Source organism: Equus caballus, chromosome 2 (assembly GCF_041296265.1).
Source record: "Equus caballus isolate H_3958 breed thoroughbred chromosome 2, TB-T2T, whole genome shotgun sequence".
NCBI lineage: Eukaryota > Metazoa > Chordata > Mammalia > Perissodactyla > Equidae > Equus > Equus caballus.
In genome coordinates, this window is record NC_091685.1 from 106,072,144 (window position 1) to 106,091,980 (window position 19,837).

The 19,837-nt window shown below is 34.1% G+C and overlaps 1 protein-coding gene across 5 annotated transcripts in view; it reads left to right on the plus strand.

Annotated features, from left to right (window-relative positions):
• The window catches only part of SCLT1 (sodium channel and clathrin linker 1), a 145,213-nt gene that overhangs the window by 10,570 nt on the left and 114,806 nt on the right, over positions 1 to 19,837 (plus strand). For all 5 annotated transcript variants that reach the window (XR_011435487.1, XR_011435486.1, XR_011435484.1 and 2 more), the window contains exons 3-4: positions 15,481 to 15,539; positions 16,077 to 16,149. Coding sequence is in view for 1 of the 5 variants with exons in the window: in XM_001915983.5 (XP_001916018.2) it covers positions 15,481 to 15,539; positions 16,077 to 16,149 (132 nt within the window). In the remaining 4 variants the exon portion in view is untranslated. The remainder of the gene's footprint in view (positions 1 to 15,480; positions 15,540 to 16,076; positions 16,150 to 19,837) is intronic.

The window sequence follows — 19,837 nt, forward strand, 5'->3', positions numbered from 1 at the left end:
CTAAAATTGTTTTTAAGATATTAAAGAAGAAGTTGTTTTTAAGGTACTGAAAAAGGAATAGTTTATTTGGATGACTTGAATATACTTACATTATAGATACTTCCTTTAATGTATACTCAACATTTCACCTGCTACTCTCTGTTTTTATTTCCAAAGACCAGACTCAGAGTCCAAAGTGTCTTGAAACTACCCATCCACTATTCACCATGTTAGTCATGATATTTTTTTGTGTGTTACTTTGTTATTCATGCTTAACTAAGAACTGTTATCATATAGGTGATAGAGAATCTTTCATAATGCAGCAGCCTGTAAGTTTTGCTCAGATTCTTAGGTTCTTTTGCTTCTGCTCAGTGTCTTATAGAATATCCCTGAAAAGAGGATTCAAACAAAAGATTGATTTTAATGCCCAAGAAGACCTCTAGGCATGGTATTGCATCATATTTAATGACACTATGACTGACTTGATTATGGAAGATGGTTTTACCAGATAAAGCAATGACTCTAGACAGCCTTTTAGATGCACCTGCCTCGTGCATTGTGATTGTAATTAATTAAAGCCTGATGATAACATACTAAGGAGGGACAAATCTCTTTGGTGAAATTATAGCTCCTTTAATTCTCTGAAGGTACATTGATCTTCTCTTACATGTACTATTCTTGTAGTCATACCATCAAATATTGATTCTTATCCCCTATTTTTAGTGGTAGCGTATTGTTAATTGCCTAAGATTCCTCTGCAGTCCACCATCTCTTAAGAACATGTTTCTGTCTCTCAAGACTCCAGTCCCCGGGGGTCTTGCCTTTCACTGCACGGTTTGCAATAGTGAGAGGGGAGGTGATATGTGAGCATGAGAGGCAGATTATCTGCTTTCTCACAGTAAGGTCCATGTCTTTGCCTATATGTAGTGCATCCTCTGTGTGTTCTGCATCCCGGAAACATTATTCTGGTTTCTGAAAAAATGTTCAGGAGGAATTTTTTTCTGTTTTGAGTAAAGGAAGACAGAAGTAGGAGGAAACCATTATCAACTATCAGTTATCAAATAAACAATTATCAATGGGTATGTGGGACCCAGGAGCACTGGCTCAGATCTCTTGTTACTGTAACTTTAGTCATTGCTACTTAACAGTAGAAATTCTTCATAAATTTATGTTTGCCCTTTTTGTTCAGCTGTGTTTTCCATGCCTAGAACAATTCTTGTTAGTAGATGCTCAATAAATATTTGTTGAATGAGTGAAACAACTATATGCTTCCTCTCCTTCTCTCCTACCTACTTATCTTCCACCATTGTTGAGCTCTGTGTGCCAAATACGGTGAAGGTGAAGATGTAAAAAGTCATGATAAGCTTGGGAAATACAAATAGTTCATGCTTTTTAGTTCTGTTTTTCAAGACAAAATCCCAATGAAATGCCCTCCTCCTTCCTCACACTAGATACCACAGAATTGCCAGGACTTGTGTTAAATGGGCATACTTCTTTATGAAACCTTTTTCTAATATTAGAAAAACAAAGCTGCAGGAATTTGATATTTATTTCTTATATTTTAAGTTGGAACTTCACACATGATTTTCTATAGAAACTATGTTATAAGTGATAGTTAAAATTCTTTAGTGCTGTTACTACATGATGATCATTTAGGCTTCTTTTGGATCAAAGTGAGTTTTGTGAATTTCCTTAAGATTTTTTGTATAGTACTGTTTCTTAGGGAAATACTTAATACCTTTAAAATAACTAATGATACATAAATTCTGTGAATTTAAACTGAAAATTGAAGTTTTCCAATGTGTTGAATAGCTTGTGTATTTAATATATTTTGTTCATGATACTTTGATGATAAATTCATATTTTAAAAACTCTTTTCCCTTTATGATTGTATGTAACCTTCTAAAGATATTTTAAATAACAACTAGTGTCTTGAATGATCAATTCAGGGTTGTTGTGAACTTTAGTTGTCTGTCTTTGATTATTTTTTGTTTTCTTTGTAAATAAAAAGTATTTCAAGTGGCATTGCTCTCTGAGAGTATAGTAATGGGCTCTGGATGACAAATATTAAAAGATAATATTCAAGAAGGTAAGTGGAAAATTTCCCTCTTTTCCCAATTCTTTCCTCCTTTTTTTTCATTTTTTAAATACGTGCCTTTTCTCACACGCAGGCTAATTAAATCCTCTTTGTAATCTATGCCACAGCAGTACATGTGTGTCCTGAGCTGTAGAATTAGTGTTTCGGTTCTCTTTGTGCTTGCTGGAGGGTAGAATATTATTAAAAATAAGTGCGTTTTCCCTGAAAGCTCACTAAAAATATCTTCCTCTTCTAACTTGGGACTTCTCTTTCTATTCGTTACCCTTTGAACTCAAAATTAAAGTTAAAAAAAATTGAGAGAGTCTGCTTGGAAGGAAAGGAAACACATACACTGGAAAGAAGCAGCAGCAAAGAATAAATGTAAAAGCCTAGTGCCAGGGAGGTATGAGTTGGTTCTGGAGGGGAAAGACAGTCAGTGCAAATGTATTCATTGACTCAGCAAACACTGATTTATTAATTCAACAAATCTTGAGTGCATGCCTGTGCTAGGTAAGTTCTGGGGACACTGCTATGAATAAGATAGACAAAGGATCCTCCTTCAGTGGAAGAGATGTGGATGAATTAATTAAGGAATGAAAATTGCAATATGCTATGAAAAAAATAAACAGGGTGTTGAGAGAGAGAATAACGTGTGTATAGTGTGGTGAGGGGAAGGTGGCTGAGATCTATTTTTGGTAGAAAGGTCAGAGAAGGCCTATCAAGGCAGTAGCATTTAAACTGGCACTGAAAGTGAAGAATGAGCCGCAGAATGGACCACAAAGAAGCCCTGAGGCAGGAAGAATTTGGCATGTCTTGTACAATGAATAGGAGCTGGTCCCAACTGTAATCAAATAATAGTTACTTGAAAATTACATTGAAAGGAACAGTAGGGCTACTTTTGTTGATCATGACTTAAAAAATATAATACTCAATAGATAAAATTTAACGAACTACCTGTACTGTTCGAGTTGAGTCAAAGTACTAACTTTCTAAACCATCACCGTCCAATAGAATTTCCTATGATGATGGAAATGTTGTATAATTCTGTACTGTCCCATACAGTAGCCACTAGTCACAAGGGGCTTTTGAGCATTTGGAATTAGGCTAGTACAACTGACAGATCTTTTATTTAATTTGACTTTAAATAAATGAAATTTAAATTTAAATAGACACGTGGCTTATGGCTATTGTATTAGACAGTGCAGTTCTAAACTCTCCATCTGATGAATTACTTCAGTAAAACCTTAGAGTTAATTTTGCATCATCCCATGATGGTGTTAGAAAATCGATGATTTAGCACTTTAGCAAGAGTCTGACTCTAAGAGTTTAGCAATTTCTTATGCTGTACATCAACCTTTATTGATAAATATTGAAAAATCAATCTCATGATATGAGTGATAGGCTTAAGGGATTTGCTGCAATCCTCTAAAATGTGTAAGAACACCTTTACAAAATCTAGTCAGCCTTTACTTATTTTCTTCCAGAGGATAAAGGAAAGGATGATATTTACATATTTGATAGCCTGTGATACTGATTAAAGTCAGGGGCCAAAATTAAACATCAAGAGTTGTAATTAGAATGCTTAGTGTGTAGTTTTGTTAGAGGCAGAAAAGTGTCCAGAAAGTTTGTCTACCCAACTACAGTCCAGTGTTAGTGACCTTCTTTCCATGATGTACCATCACCATCATCTCAGGAAGTCATCTTGGGATGGAAATTAGTTGTACAGTATCTATTATTCAAGATTCTGTAAATGTTTCTTTTATTTAGTGTAGTTGGTTTAAATTTTGTTTTAGAGAGTATAAGAAGGATATTTATAAATGCTTTTATAGTCAGTTTCAATCTTATTCTCCCAACCTAATTTTTTCCATTACGTCTTGAATTAAGTAATGCAGTCTATTATTCTAAAAGTTTCGATAGCAAGTAGGAAGAGATTGCTGAATCTATACTTTTATTCAACTACTTTTCTTATGTTTTGATTTGTCACGTTTGTTTTCAGAATCTTATAACTTTTATAATTATTTTGGATTTTGGGGTAATTTATTCTTATGTTTATATTTCCTTAGCAACTATCATTAGAAAATAGTTTCAGAATAGCATCTTTATGGAATTCAGTTTAACCAATGAATATAGAGCACCACCTTTATGTAAGGCACGATGCCAGGGGCTTTAGTGATATGAAGATGTGTGAAATAAAACTGACTTTTCATAGCAACCAAAAGACTAGTAAAAATATTAAATAACTAGGGAAAAGGCATATTCTTTCTGTTTTAAGAACCTTAAAACCAAATATGGGTATTAAGGGAAAAAGGAGATCACATATAGCTGGAGAGATCAGGGAAAGTTTCCTGAAGGATGTAGCATATCTTCTGGGCACTGAAGAGTAGGTAGGATTTTAAAAGAACTTCACTGGGGGCCAAAAGGAGGTGGCGGAGAGTGTTGCAGATGTACCTGTTGGCATCTGCAGAAGCCAAAGGAGATGAGAAAGTGAGAGTTGCATTTAGGGAGTAAAACATACTTCAGTTTTTGTAATGTGTTTGGCATCTATGAGAGAAGTAATGGAAAATAACATTAGGAAGGGTGGGTTGTATCCACATTGTAGAGGGCCTTGGATAGTTAAGTTGAGGAGTTTGGATTTAATTCAATAATCACTGGAAGATTACTAAATAGGTTTTAAAAGAGTGATTTTCTGAATAATCTAGAATAAATTCATCTATTTACCATTATTGTGCGACTCCTGTGAGTGAAGCATTGTGTTAGACTCTGGGAATAAAATAGTACAAGCTTGGTGCTATCTCCAAGGTAGGTTACAGTGGAGAGAAACAGGTGATAAGAGTGACAATTAGGAAACATAATTGGTGGGAGGAGGGAGGTTAATGAGGGCTTGAATTATTATTTTGCCAAATGTCATCCATCTCCAAATATCAGTCATAACATTGATAGTTGGTTTTGATTTTATAAAAATTCCTAAGAAATTTTAAATAATATTTTTAAAGTTGGAACTACTTAGTTATCCCAAGAAGATTCTTAACCAACTTTTGAACAATTGAAAGTTAAAATATCACTTGTCTCTTAATTAATTCTCAAGTTCTTAATAAATTACATAGACTGCTGGATGCATTTATTCTTTAACTCATCTGCATTCTCTTGGAAGATTACGTTTTCATTTTGTCTGATTCATCTTGCACTTCTTCTGGATTCGTGTTGACATGTCCATTGAGGTTTTGTACTTCGAGAGCTAATCCTTCTCATGTTAGTGGAATGCTTATAATATATACCTTGGTTAGCCAGTAGACTTTTTTCCCATATTCAGAAAAAAGAATTTTAAAAAATAAAGAGCTAAGATTTATTGAGAGCTTCCTTTGTGTCAGGAATTATGCCAAATACTTTGCGTATATTATTATTCCTTATTTTTAAAATTTTATGTATTTAAAACATACAACAAAGTATAGAAGATAATAAAAACTAATATCTGTATAGCTACCGCCCAGTTGTGTCTATTCTTAACTTTTTGCCATATTTGTTTCAGGTTTGTTTTGAAGGAAATAAAATCTTCCAGAAACAATTGAATCTCTCTGTACACTTCTTTTCTTGCCCATTTCTTTCTGCTCCTTCCCAGTGGTCATTCACTGTCCTGAATTTAGTATTTTTCATTACTATACAGGCTCTAATATTTTTGCTATATATGCTCATATCTGAAATCATTTTGTCATTTGACAACTTTTAAAATTTTAGATAAGTGATACCATATTGTATCATCTGCAAAACTTTATTTTGATCATTATTTTTAATATTTTGATATAGATATCATCAATTCATACATTATAACTGCTGTTTACTGCATTCCGTTGTATTACTATATCACAATTCATCCATTATCTTGTTGAAAGATATTTAGATTTTGTCCAATTCTTTAATTTTGCTATAATGCTTAAATACATTGTCGAACATGTCTCCATATATACCTCAAAGAGTTTTTTCCTCCTAAAACTCCTAAAATTGGAGTTTTCTTATCTCCAGGTTTACTAGAAATTGCCAGGGGGCTCTCCAAGGTGGTTTCAGTAGTTTTCATTCCCATTTCTGGTGTATGAGAGTGCTCGTTGTGAAACACCCTTTTGAGCTGTTGGTGGTATTGTCAGACATTTTGTTTTTGTCAGTGATTGGTGCGAAATGGTATCTCATTGTTTTTTATTTACATTTCCCTAATTGTTAATGAGGTTCTGCTTGCTTTTATTTGTTAATGATCTCAGATTTCCTCTTCTGTATTTTGCCTGTTATTACTCTGTTCATTGACGCATAGAACGTTCTCAATTTGTGGGTTTTCATGTATCTTGTTTATAAGCTTTGTAATAGAGAAGGTTTAACTTTTAATATAGTCAAATGTATCAGTGGTTTACTGTTGTGTCTTAAGAAATCCCTTCATTAGCATAAATGTCCATTTCCTGTTTAAGTCTTCAGTCAACCTGGAATTTATTATTGTGTATTTTGTAGGAAGGATGTCTGTTGTTTTCTCTATATGAATAACCAGTGGTTCCAGCATTTATGGAATAATCCCTACTTTCCCCACAGACTTATCAGATATTGTTTCTATATGTGCATAGTTCTATGTCTGAGTACTCTATTCTTGTCCCTTGGTGTTTTTTATTTCTGCACAAATGCAATACAGTCTTAATCCCTACAACTGGAAAACAAATTGTCATGAAATTGCTAGTTTTAAGGTTAGAATCCACACTTGAAATACTTTGATATCCTGTGAGTCTAAACTCTGTACTCTGCAAGGTATCGGTGCTTTGAGCCTTTTTTTTTTGTTTCCTAAGAGACACTCTCAGCCATCTTCTAATTCGGGACTTAGCCAACTATATCTCACTGACCAAATCTCACCCACCATCTGTTTTCATAAATGGAAATTTATTGGAACACAGCCACACTGATTTGTTTACATATTGTCTATGGCTGCTTTTATGCTACCAAGGCAGTGTTGAATAGCTGTGACAAAAACCGTGTTATTCACAAAGTGAATATTTACTAAAATATTTACCATCTGACCCTTTACAGAAAACTTTGCTAACTCCTGTTCTAGTTCAACTATATTGTGAACAGTAATTACATTGAATGTGAATGAACTATATACTCCAAGTATTCAAAAAACACACGTACAGAGACAGATCCAACTATGTGAACAACAGAAAGATTAAAATGAAAAGGATGGAAAAGTAATACCATGAAAATATTAACTAACAGAATGTAGACGTAGCCCCAGTAATATTAGACACAGTAGACTTTAGGTAAGAAATATTACTAGAGATAAAGAGGGACGTCTTATAATGGTGTAGTTATAACAATTCTAAATCCATATATGCCCATTGCATAGCATCAAAATATGTAAGGGAAAAAAATTGAAAAAAACTAAAAAGAAAAAGAAGCAAATATAGAATTTCAAGGGAGAATTTAGCACATCTCTCTCAGTAGAGAGAGAATAAACAAGAAATAAGCAAACAAAAAATTAGTAACAATATAAAAGATCTAAACACAACTGACAAACTGAACCCAAATGACATATATAGACACTGTACTCAACAAAAATAGAATACACCATCTTTTCCATTGCACATGGAATAGTTACCAAAATTGACCATAAGCCGGGTCATAAAGCAAGCCTCAAGAAATTTCAGAGGATTCAAATCATTCAAATTTTGTTTTCTGACTACAGTGGAATTAAGGTATAAAGCAACAATGAAAAGATAACTAGAAAATCCTCTATAGATTTGAAATTAAGCTGTACACTTCTAATGGCTTATTGGTCAAAGAAAAAGTTCTGAGTGGAACTAGAAAATATTTTGGACTTAAGATAATCAAAATTTGACATATTAAAACTTGTAGGATGAACATCCACTTCTGGGAAGATGAAGTAAATGTACCTTTCCCTATACCTTCCACTAAGTCCAACTAAAAGCTCTGGACACTCTATACGAAACAAAAATAAGACTGAAAGGTAGAGAGAAGAAGGCAAACAAGCTAGAATCTCAATCAGAACTTCACACTTTATACAAAAATTAACTCAAAATGGCTCACAGACTTAAACACAAGATGTAAAACTATAAACGTTTTAGAAAAACATTTGGAGGTATTCTGTGGAATCTAGGGCAAGGCAAATAGTTCTTGACACCACAAGCGTGGTCCATAGAAGGAAAAATTGAAAGATTGAACTTTATATCAATATTGAGAACTTGTGCTCTGCCCAAGAGGATGAAAAGACTTACTACGAAGTGGAAGAAAATATTTGTAAGCATATATCTGACAAATTACTACTATGTAGAACTTATATAGAACTGTCAAACACAAAAGTGAAAAAAAAAAATCAACTATCCAGTTAGAAAATAGGCAAAAGACCTGAAGAGTCCTTTCACTGCAAAGACTATACGGATGTCAAATAAGCACATGAAAAGATATCAACATTAAAGTTTAGTTTCTTATTGCTGCCGTAAAAAGTTACCACGAACTTAGTGAATTAAAGCAACACAAATTATTATCTTGTAGATCTCGAAGTCAGAAGTTTGGAGTGAGTCTCACTGGGCCCATCAAAGTGTCAGCATACTGCCGTCTTTCTGCAGGCTGTAGGGGAGAATCAGTCCTTCACTCCTTTGCCCTCCCCTCCTGCCCATTCTAGGGTGGCATTCCTTGGCTCGTGGCCTCTTCCTCCATCTTCAAAGCCAGAAACATAGCATCTTCAAATCTCTTTTGGCTTTAGTCTTCACATCACATTTTCTCTGATTGTAACTGCCCCTTTGTTCATAGGGACCTTTGTAATTACACTGAGTCCACCTGCGTAATCCAGGATTATCTCCTCACCTCGAGATTTTTTATTTAATCACATGTGCAAAGTTCCTTTTGCCATATGTCATAACATATTTACAGGGTCAGAGATTAGGATGTAAACATCTTTAAGTTTCAATTATTGTCTGTCACAACTACTAGATTAATTACAGAACTTAAAGCCATAATGAGATGTTACTACCTACTTTCCAGAATGGTTGAAATAAAACATAGTGAAAACTCAAAATACTGGCAAGTATGCAGAAAAACTGGGTCACTCATACATTGCTGGTGGAATGATAGTCTGGAAAACCATTTGTTAGTTTCTTCAAAAGGTAAATATACAACCCAGCATTAGTACTCCTGGGAATTTATCATAGAGAAATGACAAAAGATATCCACATTAAAGTTTAGTTTCTTATTGCTGCCGTAAAAAATTACCACGAACTTAGTGAATTAAAGCAACACAAATCATTATCTTGTAGATCTGGAATTCAGAAGTTTGACAACATTAATAAACTTATGGTTGCACAAAAATATGTACACAAATATTTATAGCATCTTTATTCATAGTAGCCCCAAATTGGAAACAACCCAGATGTCTTTCAATGGGTGAACAGTTAAACAAACTGTGGTGCATACTTACCACATTACATAACTCAGCAATACAAAGAAATTAATTACTAGTACATACAATAGATGTCCAGGAAATTATGCTGAGTGGAAAAAAAGCCAGTCATAGAAGGTTACATACTGTATTGATTCCATTTATATAACAGTCTTGAAATGACAAAATTATATATATGGAGAATGGGTTAGTGGTTGTCAGGGTTCGGGGATGGGGAGGGGTGGGAGGTAGATGAGTGTGGCTATAAAAGGGCAACATGAGGGGTCTTTGGGTTATGAAACTGTTTTGTGGTTTAGCTCAGTATCAGTATCATGGCTGTGATAGCGTACTATACTGTACTGTAGTTTTGCAAGATGTTACCATTGGGAAAAACTGGGCAAAAGCTGTATGACATCTCTCTGTTATTTCTTATAATGGCATGTGAATCAACAATCAGCAGTTATTTCAACATAGAAAATGTGATTTAAAAAATTTTTAAGACTTGTAGGAAGGAAGGGGGCTAGCCCAGTGGCGTATTGGTTGAGTTCACTTGCTCCACTTCAGTGGCCTGGGGTTTGTGGGTTCAGATCCCAAGTACAGACCTACACACTGCTCATCAAGCCATTCTGTGGCAGCATCGCACATACAAAATAGAGGAAGACTGGCACAGATGTTAGCTCAGAGACAATCTTCCTCAGGCGAAAAGAAGAAGATTGGCAATGGATGCTATCTCAGGGCCAATCTTCCTCACCAAAAAAAAAAAAAAAAAGCCAACTTGTGGAATGTAGCTAAAACAATGTTTAAAGGGAAGTTTTTAGACTGAATTATGTGTATTTGAAAAACAGAAATGATTGAAAAAGCAGAGCAAATTAAACCCAAAGCAAGAAAGACAAAAGAAAGGAGATAGAAATCAATGAAATAAAAAATAACCATAATATTGGGAAAAACAACAGAGCTGAAAAATTAGTTGTTTTAAAAGATCAGTAAAATTCATAAACCCCTACCGAGGTAGATCAGAGAAAAAGAGAAAATCCAAATTAGGAGAATCAGATGAAAACTTTGACATCACTGCAGAGCCTACATACATTAGAAAATGACTATAAGAGGATATTATAAACAACTTTACACCAATTACTTTGGCAATTTAGATGAAATAGGCAAAATGCCTTGAAAAGCAAAACTTAATAAAACTGACACAAGAAGCAGTAGAAAATCTGAGTAGTCTTTCATTTACTAAAAAAACTAAATTCAATGTTAAAAATCTTCCCACAAAGAATACCTTATGTCTGGAGGACTTTATAGTAAACTTTTCTAAACGCATAAAGGAAGAAATAAAACCAATCTTATATCTCTCTTCTAGAGAGTAGGAAAAAGAGAATCCCATCTCAAATGCTTTTATGAGGCTGGCATAACCTTGATACCAAAACTTGCAACAGACTTTTGGAAAAAAGATAGTTATAGACAGTCTTACTCATGAACTTACGTTCAAAAAGCCTTAACGATTATTAGAAAATCAAATATATTAAAAAGACAGTGCCACACCACCAGGTGGAGATTTATTCCAGCAATACAAAGATGGTTTAACATTTGAAAGTAAATCATTGTAAATCACCATAATGATGGGGAGGGGAAAAGAATAAAATTATGTGACTATCTCAAGAGATCTAGAAAATAATCGATAAAATTCAACTCCCTACCATGATAAAAAACTTTCAGCAAACTAGGAATAGAAAGAAGCATCCTCAGTTTGATAGACTGGCTACAGAAAACGACATATGCCTTATACTTGATGGTGAAATGTCGAAAGTTTTCCCCCTGAGAAGGGGAATGGGGCATGGATGCCTGCTAAAATCATTTGTATTCAACATTATATTATATATTCAACATTATATTGAGCAAGATGAATAAAGATATGAAAACTGGAAAGAAAGAAATAATACTTCAAAATAACCATTATTTGCAGGAAATAAGATTCCATATATAGAAAATTCAAAAAACATCTTCAAACTCTCTGACAATGAATTTAACATGTCTTTGTAGGCAAGGCAAAATTACAAATTTTATTTTATTTTATTTCTGTAAACAGCAACAATCCAATTGACAATGAAATTTACATAGTGATACTATTTACAGTAATATGTAAAACAGATATTTAGGAAGAATTTTCATAAAAAGTAAGACTTGAAAACTATAAAATATTGATAAAAATGAAGGAAGAATAAGACAAATGTAAGAATGTACTATGTTCATAGATTGCAAGGCTTAATTGGATTCAACAAAATCCCAATCAAAATGCCAGTGGGATTTTTTTACTTCAGACTTGACAAGCTGTTTCCAAAATTTATTTTCAAAGAGCCGAGAAGAGAGGCCAACCTGATTGCTCAGTAGTTGAGTTCATGCAGTCCACTTTGGTGGCCCAGGGATCACAGGTTCAAATCCTGAGTGCAGACCTATACACTGCTCATTGAGCCATGCTGTGGCAGCATCCCACATACAAAATAGAGGAAGACTGGAAGAGATGTTAGCTCAGGGACAATCTTCCTCAAGCAATAAGAGAAAGACTGGCAACAGATGTCTAACTTAGGGCCAATCTTCCTCACCGAAAAAAAAAAAGCACCAAGAAGAGCTAAGACCGTCTTAAGGAAGAATAACAAAACTGGAGAAAAGATACTACCAGATGTCAAGGTTTACTGTAAAGCTCTAATAAGGCAGTGTGATATTGACAAAGGAGAGACAAGTAAACCAGTTGAACAGAATAAAGAAATAACCATATACATGCCAGATTTCCAGATAGGAAAAAAAGAAAAGAATCTCGATCCCTTCTGGATTGATTGTATATCTAAATGTGTTCAGTAAAATAATAAAGCTTTTAGAAGAAAACTTAGGGGAACCACTCTATCAACTTGCAATAGGCATGATGTCTTCAACAGGACACAAAAATCAGTAATTATAAATTAAATGACTGATAAACAAGACTATAACAAAATGGAAGAATTTATGTTTGTTAAAAGACACAGTTAAGAAAATGGAAGGCAAGCTACTGAATGAAAGAATATATTTGCAATCTGGCAAAAACTCAATATATAAAAAATGTCTTCAAATCAATAACAAAAAAAGTACTCATTAGAGAAGCAGGCAAAAACCTTGAAAAGGCACTTCACAGTGGTCAATAAACTTATGAAAAGGTGTTCAACTTTAATGTTTATCAGATAAATGAAAATTAAAGCCACAATCAGATACTGCCACACACCCACTGGCTAAAGTAAAAGACATAAATCCAAGTGTGGACAAGCATGTGGAACAACTCTCTTATACTGCCTGTGGAAGAGTAAATTGGTACAATCACTTTAGAAAGTTGGTACAGTCACTGTTAGAACTGACTGATGCATACCCTATGAGTCATCACTTCCACTCCTAGGAATACCCATCAGAAATGTGTATGCCAAAAGACCTTTACAAGAATGTTCATTTAACAGAAGACATACGTATATTGTAGCATCCTTATAGAATGAACTAGTATATGGCAAGAACAATGAATGAATGAAAACTGCTTGCAGCAAAAAGAGTGAATCTCAGAAACCTGATTTGAGCAGAAGACAGCCATAAAAGAGAATGTGCTAAATGATTACATTTTTATAATTCTAAAAGATAGGCAAAACTAGTCTCTAGTGTGGGAAGTCTGGCTGTTTAGTAACACTTGAAGGACTGGTACCAATCTGCACAAATTCTGTTAACATTGTACCTACTGTGCAAAGTGAAGCCTGCTTGTGTTCTGTTTCTTGATCTGAGTTCTGGTTGCACTGGTATGTTTACTTTGTGAAAACTTATTTAGTAGTATACTTATAATTTGTGCACTTTTGTATGTCTGTATGTAGTACTTGAATAAAAAAAATTGTCTTCCTTTCATCTAGTCATTCTCACCATTCTGTGCCTCTTTCATAGGTTGTCTTTATTCTTGTTATTTCTTGTTCCTTTGCCTCTCTCTCCTCTGACTCTGCAAGCTGTCTTATGGGTAAGGACCATGAGTTGTTCATCTTTGTATTACCTGCTGTGTCTAACATGGGCCCTTGCACATAGTAGGTAAAATAAGTGTTTACAGAGTTAAGATGTTGAAAATTTGTTAAGTGAAACTTTAGAACTCAGAGGCTTCTTCGAGTGATATTTTTTATTCATTTTTAATTATGTGTGTGATCATGAATACCTTTTCTCTTCAAAAAACCAGAATATTACAGATGCGCTTAAAAATCTCTTTGAACCCCTCACTCCTCACCCCTCATTTCTTTCCCTCTACCCTTAGAAGTAACCTCTTTGTTTTTGTGATATGTCCATGTTGATGCATATAAATTGTGTTAATTCCTTGAACTACTTATGGGATCCTGTTGTATTATTTTTCTTTTATCCTATTGATGGACATTGTTTTTATTTTTTTATTACAGTAAAAGGTGCATTGAATATCTTTGTATATCTCCTTGTGTTTGTATATTTTTCCATACTTTCTACTAGATACTAAATTTTTGGTCATGTTACAAATGTTGCTGGCCTTTTAACTTTGCTTATAGTACTTTTAGCTGTATAAAAGTTTTAAATTTGGATGTTGTAAAATGTCACTCTTTCTGTTTATAGGTTTTACTCCTGATGTCTTCTAGCTAGAAAATATATTTTGAGTGAAAGTATGCTAGGCATTGCTTGGGATATTGATGAACAAAATAGACAAAAGCCTCTATATTTTTGGAGCTTAAGAAAGCTTTCTGTATCCCAAAGTCAGTAGTACATTTTCTTTGCATAATTGTTAAATATTTTTAAGACATTTGGATCTGTGATATATCTGTAATTTATCCATTTGACACATGCTGGAATCTGATTTTATTTTGTTACCCAGTACTACTAGTTGAAAAGCAATATTTTGTCCATTCAATTATAATTGCACTTCTTTTATATACTACATATCCGTAAATGCTTGAGTCTATTTCTGGTTTTTCTATACTGTTCTGTTTGATACTGTGCCTGTACCGGGTTTTTTTTTAATTACTCTAGCATTACAGGATTTTGATATGTAGTAGGGCAAGTCCTTCCCTTTTTTCCTTTTCCTTTTTTTCTGACATTATCTCGACTATTCCTGCATATTTACTCATTCATAGGAACTTTAAGATCTGTTTAAGATCAAGTGTCATAGTTTATTCTATTGAATTTTTTTCAATTGCATTGCAGTTGTAGTGAATTTTAGAGAATTGGTATACTTACAGTATTGACTCTTTCATAATCCATGAATATGGTAGAGTACCCTGTTTATTTAGACCTTCTTTTTGTCCTTCAGTACATTTTTCAATAAAGTTATTGCAACATTTTTGTTTTATTCGCAAGTACTATCTTTTGTCACAGTCCTGAATAGGGTATTTTTTCCTATTACATTTTCTAATTGTTGCTAATATTTGGGAAGGCTACTGCTTTTTTATATTGATCTTCTATCTGGTGACTTAGTGTACTCTCTTATTTGTCCTAATAATTGGTAGGTAATATATAGAGTTTTCTAGGTAAATGGTCAAATTGTCTGTAAATATTAATAGTATTGTATCATCTTTCTCAACTTGTAAATCTCTGACTCCTTACCCCCACAACAGGTTGCGTTGGTTAGAACCTCTAGTACAGTGTTGAATTTTAGCAGGGATAATGAGCAGCCTTGCATTACTACGAATTTCATGCAGTACGTCTGATGTTTAACTATGAAGAATAGTAATTGATGTAGGTTTCTGGTAGATATTCATTATCAAATTGAGAAAGTTCTTCCTATTTCTAGTTTACCAAGAGTTTTTATTATGTATGGGTGTTCAAATTTACCAAATACATTTTCGACATCAATTTAGATTACTTTTTTCCCTTTCTTTTTTAGTTGCATTAATAGATTTTCTAAGGTTATAAAAATTTTAGTTGTATTTAATTTTAAAATACTGTCAGTTTTGGCTAGGATAATGTGAGAAAACATTTTAAGATGCAATATTCTCTATTATAGAAAGCTGTCTTCAAAGGAGATGGAGATGACGCATTAGAAAACTCAGTAGTTGACCAAAGGTAAGATTAAGTTACCAGAAAAATATTACTTTCTTAAATATGCTTAATTATTATTAAAATGATTTCTTTAATGTTAGGAGTGTTTATTTTATGGTCTGCTATAGTAAGATTTAAATGATCTGTCATTGAATCGATAAGGAAAAAAAAGCTAGTATTGTAGTCTATAAGAATGGATCTCAACTGGGATGATTTTGCCTTCCTCCCCTCCCCAGATATTTGACAATGTCTGGAAGCATTTTTGCTTATCACAGCTGTGGAGGGTGAGTGTGCTACTGGCATCTAATGGGTAGAGGCCAGGGATGCTGCTAGACATTCTACAGTGCGCAAGTCATCCCCCCACAACAAATCATTATCCAGCTCAAAATATTAATTGAGCTAAGGTTGAGAACCCCTGGGTTAGGAAAAAGGCAAAGTATTGATTGCTATGGGTAAATTTAACATAAGAAATTTTGATGCGCAACTTAGTTCATGTCACATGTTTATTAAACTAGATTGAACAGATTATACAATCTTTTTAATTTTGTATTTTTTCTTTAGCTTTTTAGCTCCTCTTATTACTGAGTATGATAAGCAACTGAAAGAGCTAAATGGGCAGCTGAAATATTATCAGGTATGAAATCATAGTAATCAAGCTTTTTGTAATATTTTATTATAAAGATAGAAAAAGTAACATAGATAGACTCACTTTCTTTTCTAAAACATTGGTGAAGAAGAAAATATTTAGCTATAACTAATCAGTTCTTGGCCCCCTGTAAGTATATGTGTGTGTTTTGTGTGTGTGTATATGTATATGTGTGTGTGTTTAAAGATTATCTTTGGATTGGTTTTTTAATCCAGTGTTTCCTTGCTCTTGCTGTCTCACAGGAGCATCTCTTAGACGCTTAGAATTCTTAATCTCATTATGTTTGCTTGCATCTTTATTGTTCCCCCAGGAAGAACCAAAACCATCTCACATCCTTTTTTGACCTTTCTCTTTACCCTCATTCTACTTGTATGTCCTATTATTTGGAGAATGGGTTTTTTCCCCCAATTTCATATATTGTGTCTATCAGATTTTAGATGCTATTGATCCACTTCTAATGTAAACTTAAGCTGTGGCAGCTTTTATTGGAAATAATCTTAGTAATGAGGGTTTACTTTAGAAGTGAAGAGAGTGAAGGAACTGAGGAAGCTTCTGGGTCCCAGAATTTCTAAGACTAGGGTATATAGCAGGCTCATGGAGAACTGGAATAATAGCACAGCATTGTTTAGGATACAATCTGAGTTTCAAGGAGCTACATTTTTAAAGTATACCTAATGTTTATAATCTGTTTCTGTGATTTGAAAGTGTTTTTTACATTTCCCCCTCAAATTTCGACCTTTCTGATTGTTGGATAACCATACAATGGAAGCGTTTCTTGAATAAATGCTATATGTCTTGAGCTAAGCCCACCAGGAGGTGGTGACCTCCCCTTTTTAGAGTTTAGAGTTTGTGTTTGGCTTAAATACCAATCCCTGGATCAATTCAGTTGTGATAAGAGTAGCAGGATTGGCCTAATTTAATGCAAATGGAAGAAAGTATAACAAAAATGTCGTATAAAAACAGCCCCTTGATACTGATTTCCTCAGAATGGGGCTGTGGATGTGGCAGACTCTAAGAACTTCGTTTGTATCGCTCTTTCTTTTCTATTCATGCATGCACAGCAAGAGGTCCTACCATATGCTCTGAAGTCTAGTGCATAGTAAGCCTTCAATTTTTGATGAATGAATAAATGCTGGGGCTTATTCGAACAAGATGATTAAATCCATCTTAACAATCTCTCATATATAAATTAATGGAGTGATGTGTACTTTTACTAAAAGAACACCTAATGCTTACATCTTCTAAAAATAAATTTAGGTTATTCCATTGCATTTGAAATTATTTATACTTTCCTTTCCAAGGTTTTATTCTCTAATATATAAAATTTATAAAAGTGATCCTATAGACCCAAATATCAAAAAGAAGCATTTGTTTAAATTGCAATTTCTGTTTTATGATATGTTAATTAACTGTTTTCCTAGTCTTTACTGTGTGCTTGTTAGCCTGTGACCATTTAAGGTTGAACCAACCATCGTAATGTCTTTTAATCTTTCTTATTGACAAAGAACAACAGAAAGCTCTATTTTGCACAAATGGCATTTTCCTTTTATTTTTAGGACTAGTGAGTCTAAAATTTCTGCTGAATTCATCTCTCAGGATTGCTATAACGACATATTATGTGGTTTTATTGTTATAAAATGGAACAGCTAGTTATCTTCAAATCAGCTGTTTTAAATTTTTAATAATCTGATTCATGTATCTCTTTATTCAGCTATTTTTACTAAGGTGTTTAACTTCATTTCTCCATTTGGCATCCCCACTCTTAGAGTGATTACTGAGTTAATTATAAGAAAAGAAACTGTAGCAGAAAGCCCAAGATTCTGTAATGAGAATAGTTGCTACTTTTAAAGAGAAAAAAGATGTTGACAGCTACTTTTAAGAACAGTTGCTCACATAGATATTATTGATTAGAACTACTTCTTATGGTTTATCTCAATGACCCAGTCAAAAAAAAGTATATCTTGAAAGCAAGAAAAGTATCACTATAGTCCTCTATATGAAAGATTTTCTTCCAGAAAATGTAAATAATGGGGGAAAATTTGATGACATGAGAGGTACTGCTGAGATTTCATTTCCTTCCAACTATTAAATATTTTGAAATATTTTACAATTAAAGAATCTGTAGTGTGGCTGTAATGATCCACCTTTAATCCTTGCTAATGCACATATTTCCTATTTGAGTAATAAATATTTTTCAAGATACACTGACATTTTGCAACTTTTAAAGATCAATTTTTTTTAATTACAAAAGGGGGATAATTGCTGCAATAAAATCCAAACCTCCTAGCTTGGCATTCAAGACCTGCCGCCTGCCTTTCCAATTTCCCCTCTCGCTGCGTCACTCCATGTATGTTCACTTCTCAATTATCTGGTAGTGAACTCATTCATTTTGATTTAATTGTGATTCAGGCACAGCAGGCACCTGGGAAAGCTTCACCTTTCAAGCCAGCTTTGTAGTTAGAATTGGCTGTTGCTGGTTTCCTAGACCAAGCTCCTTGAGCTTTTCTGGTTGAAAGGGAGAGGAAAGCCTTGGAGTATTGCCTGTTCCATCCTGCCCTTGCCAGGTTCCCTGCAGGCTTGGCTCCTCTCCTTTAGCCCAGGGCACCCGGTCAAGACTAACAACTATCCTGAGCTGATTGCGGTTTGGTTTAAGTGTGATTTTACATGGTCTCCTTCCTGCTCTCCACTAGCCCATGTGACTCTTATTGAGCGCTGACTACTGTGCCTGTGTTATCAAATATTTTTTACTTCTTTGCTTTTACTCATATTTCTCCCTGCTTGAAATGCACTTCCTTAGCTATTGAAATCCTACAATCCTTTTATGTCCTCAGAGAGAAATAATCATACCTTCATCTCATTCCCTTTATGGTATATATTTTGTTCTTATTTATATTTTAGTTAGTGATTTTTTTTACCATTTTTCCTGTTACAGTCTATGTTAGTGACCGTAGCAGCCTTATGTAGTGCAGAGAGTTTAAACAGTTAATAAAGGTGATGAATCAGAGACTGAATGAATTACTGCTAAAAAAGATCTCTTTTCTTTTTTCACCATTAACATTTTACTTTTTGAAATGCAAGTGCTTATGTGGGTTTCTGCTAAACTATGGTAAGTTAAGCTATACCTTCAAGGTATAGGGATCATCTGCTCTTTATTATAGTGACATACTGAGGAATATCTTTCATCTGTTTTTTGTTGTGTTTTTTTGAGGAAAATTAGCCCTGAGCTAACATCTGCCGCCAATCCTTCTCTTTTTGCTGAGGAAGACTGGCCCTGAGCTAACATCCGTGCCCATCTTCCTCTACTTTATGTGTGGGACGCCTACCACAGCATGGCTTGCCAAGCGGTGCCATGTCCGCACCCGGAATCCGAACTGGCAAACCCCGGGCCACCAAAGCAGAACGTGCGAACTTAACTGCTGCACCACTGTGCCGGCCCCTCTTTTGTCTGTTTTTTAATAAACATCTGTAAATCATAGGAGTTACATTCATAAATTTTTCTTAGTGTGTTATGTAAAATATTTTTATTTATATTCTGGTCCAAATGAGTGTTCTATTATCCTTTGTATATCACTAAGATATGCATATTTAATATTACTTGTTAGAAGTGAAGAATGATTATTTCTTACCTGTAGACTGGTGTCATAGACTCTGACTGCTTGCATTTGAATGGACTACT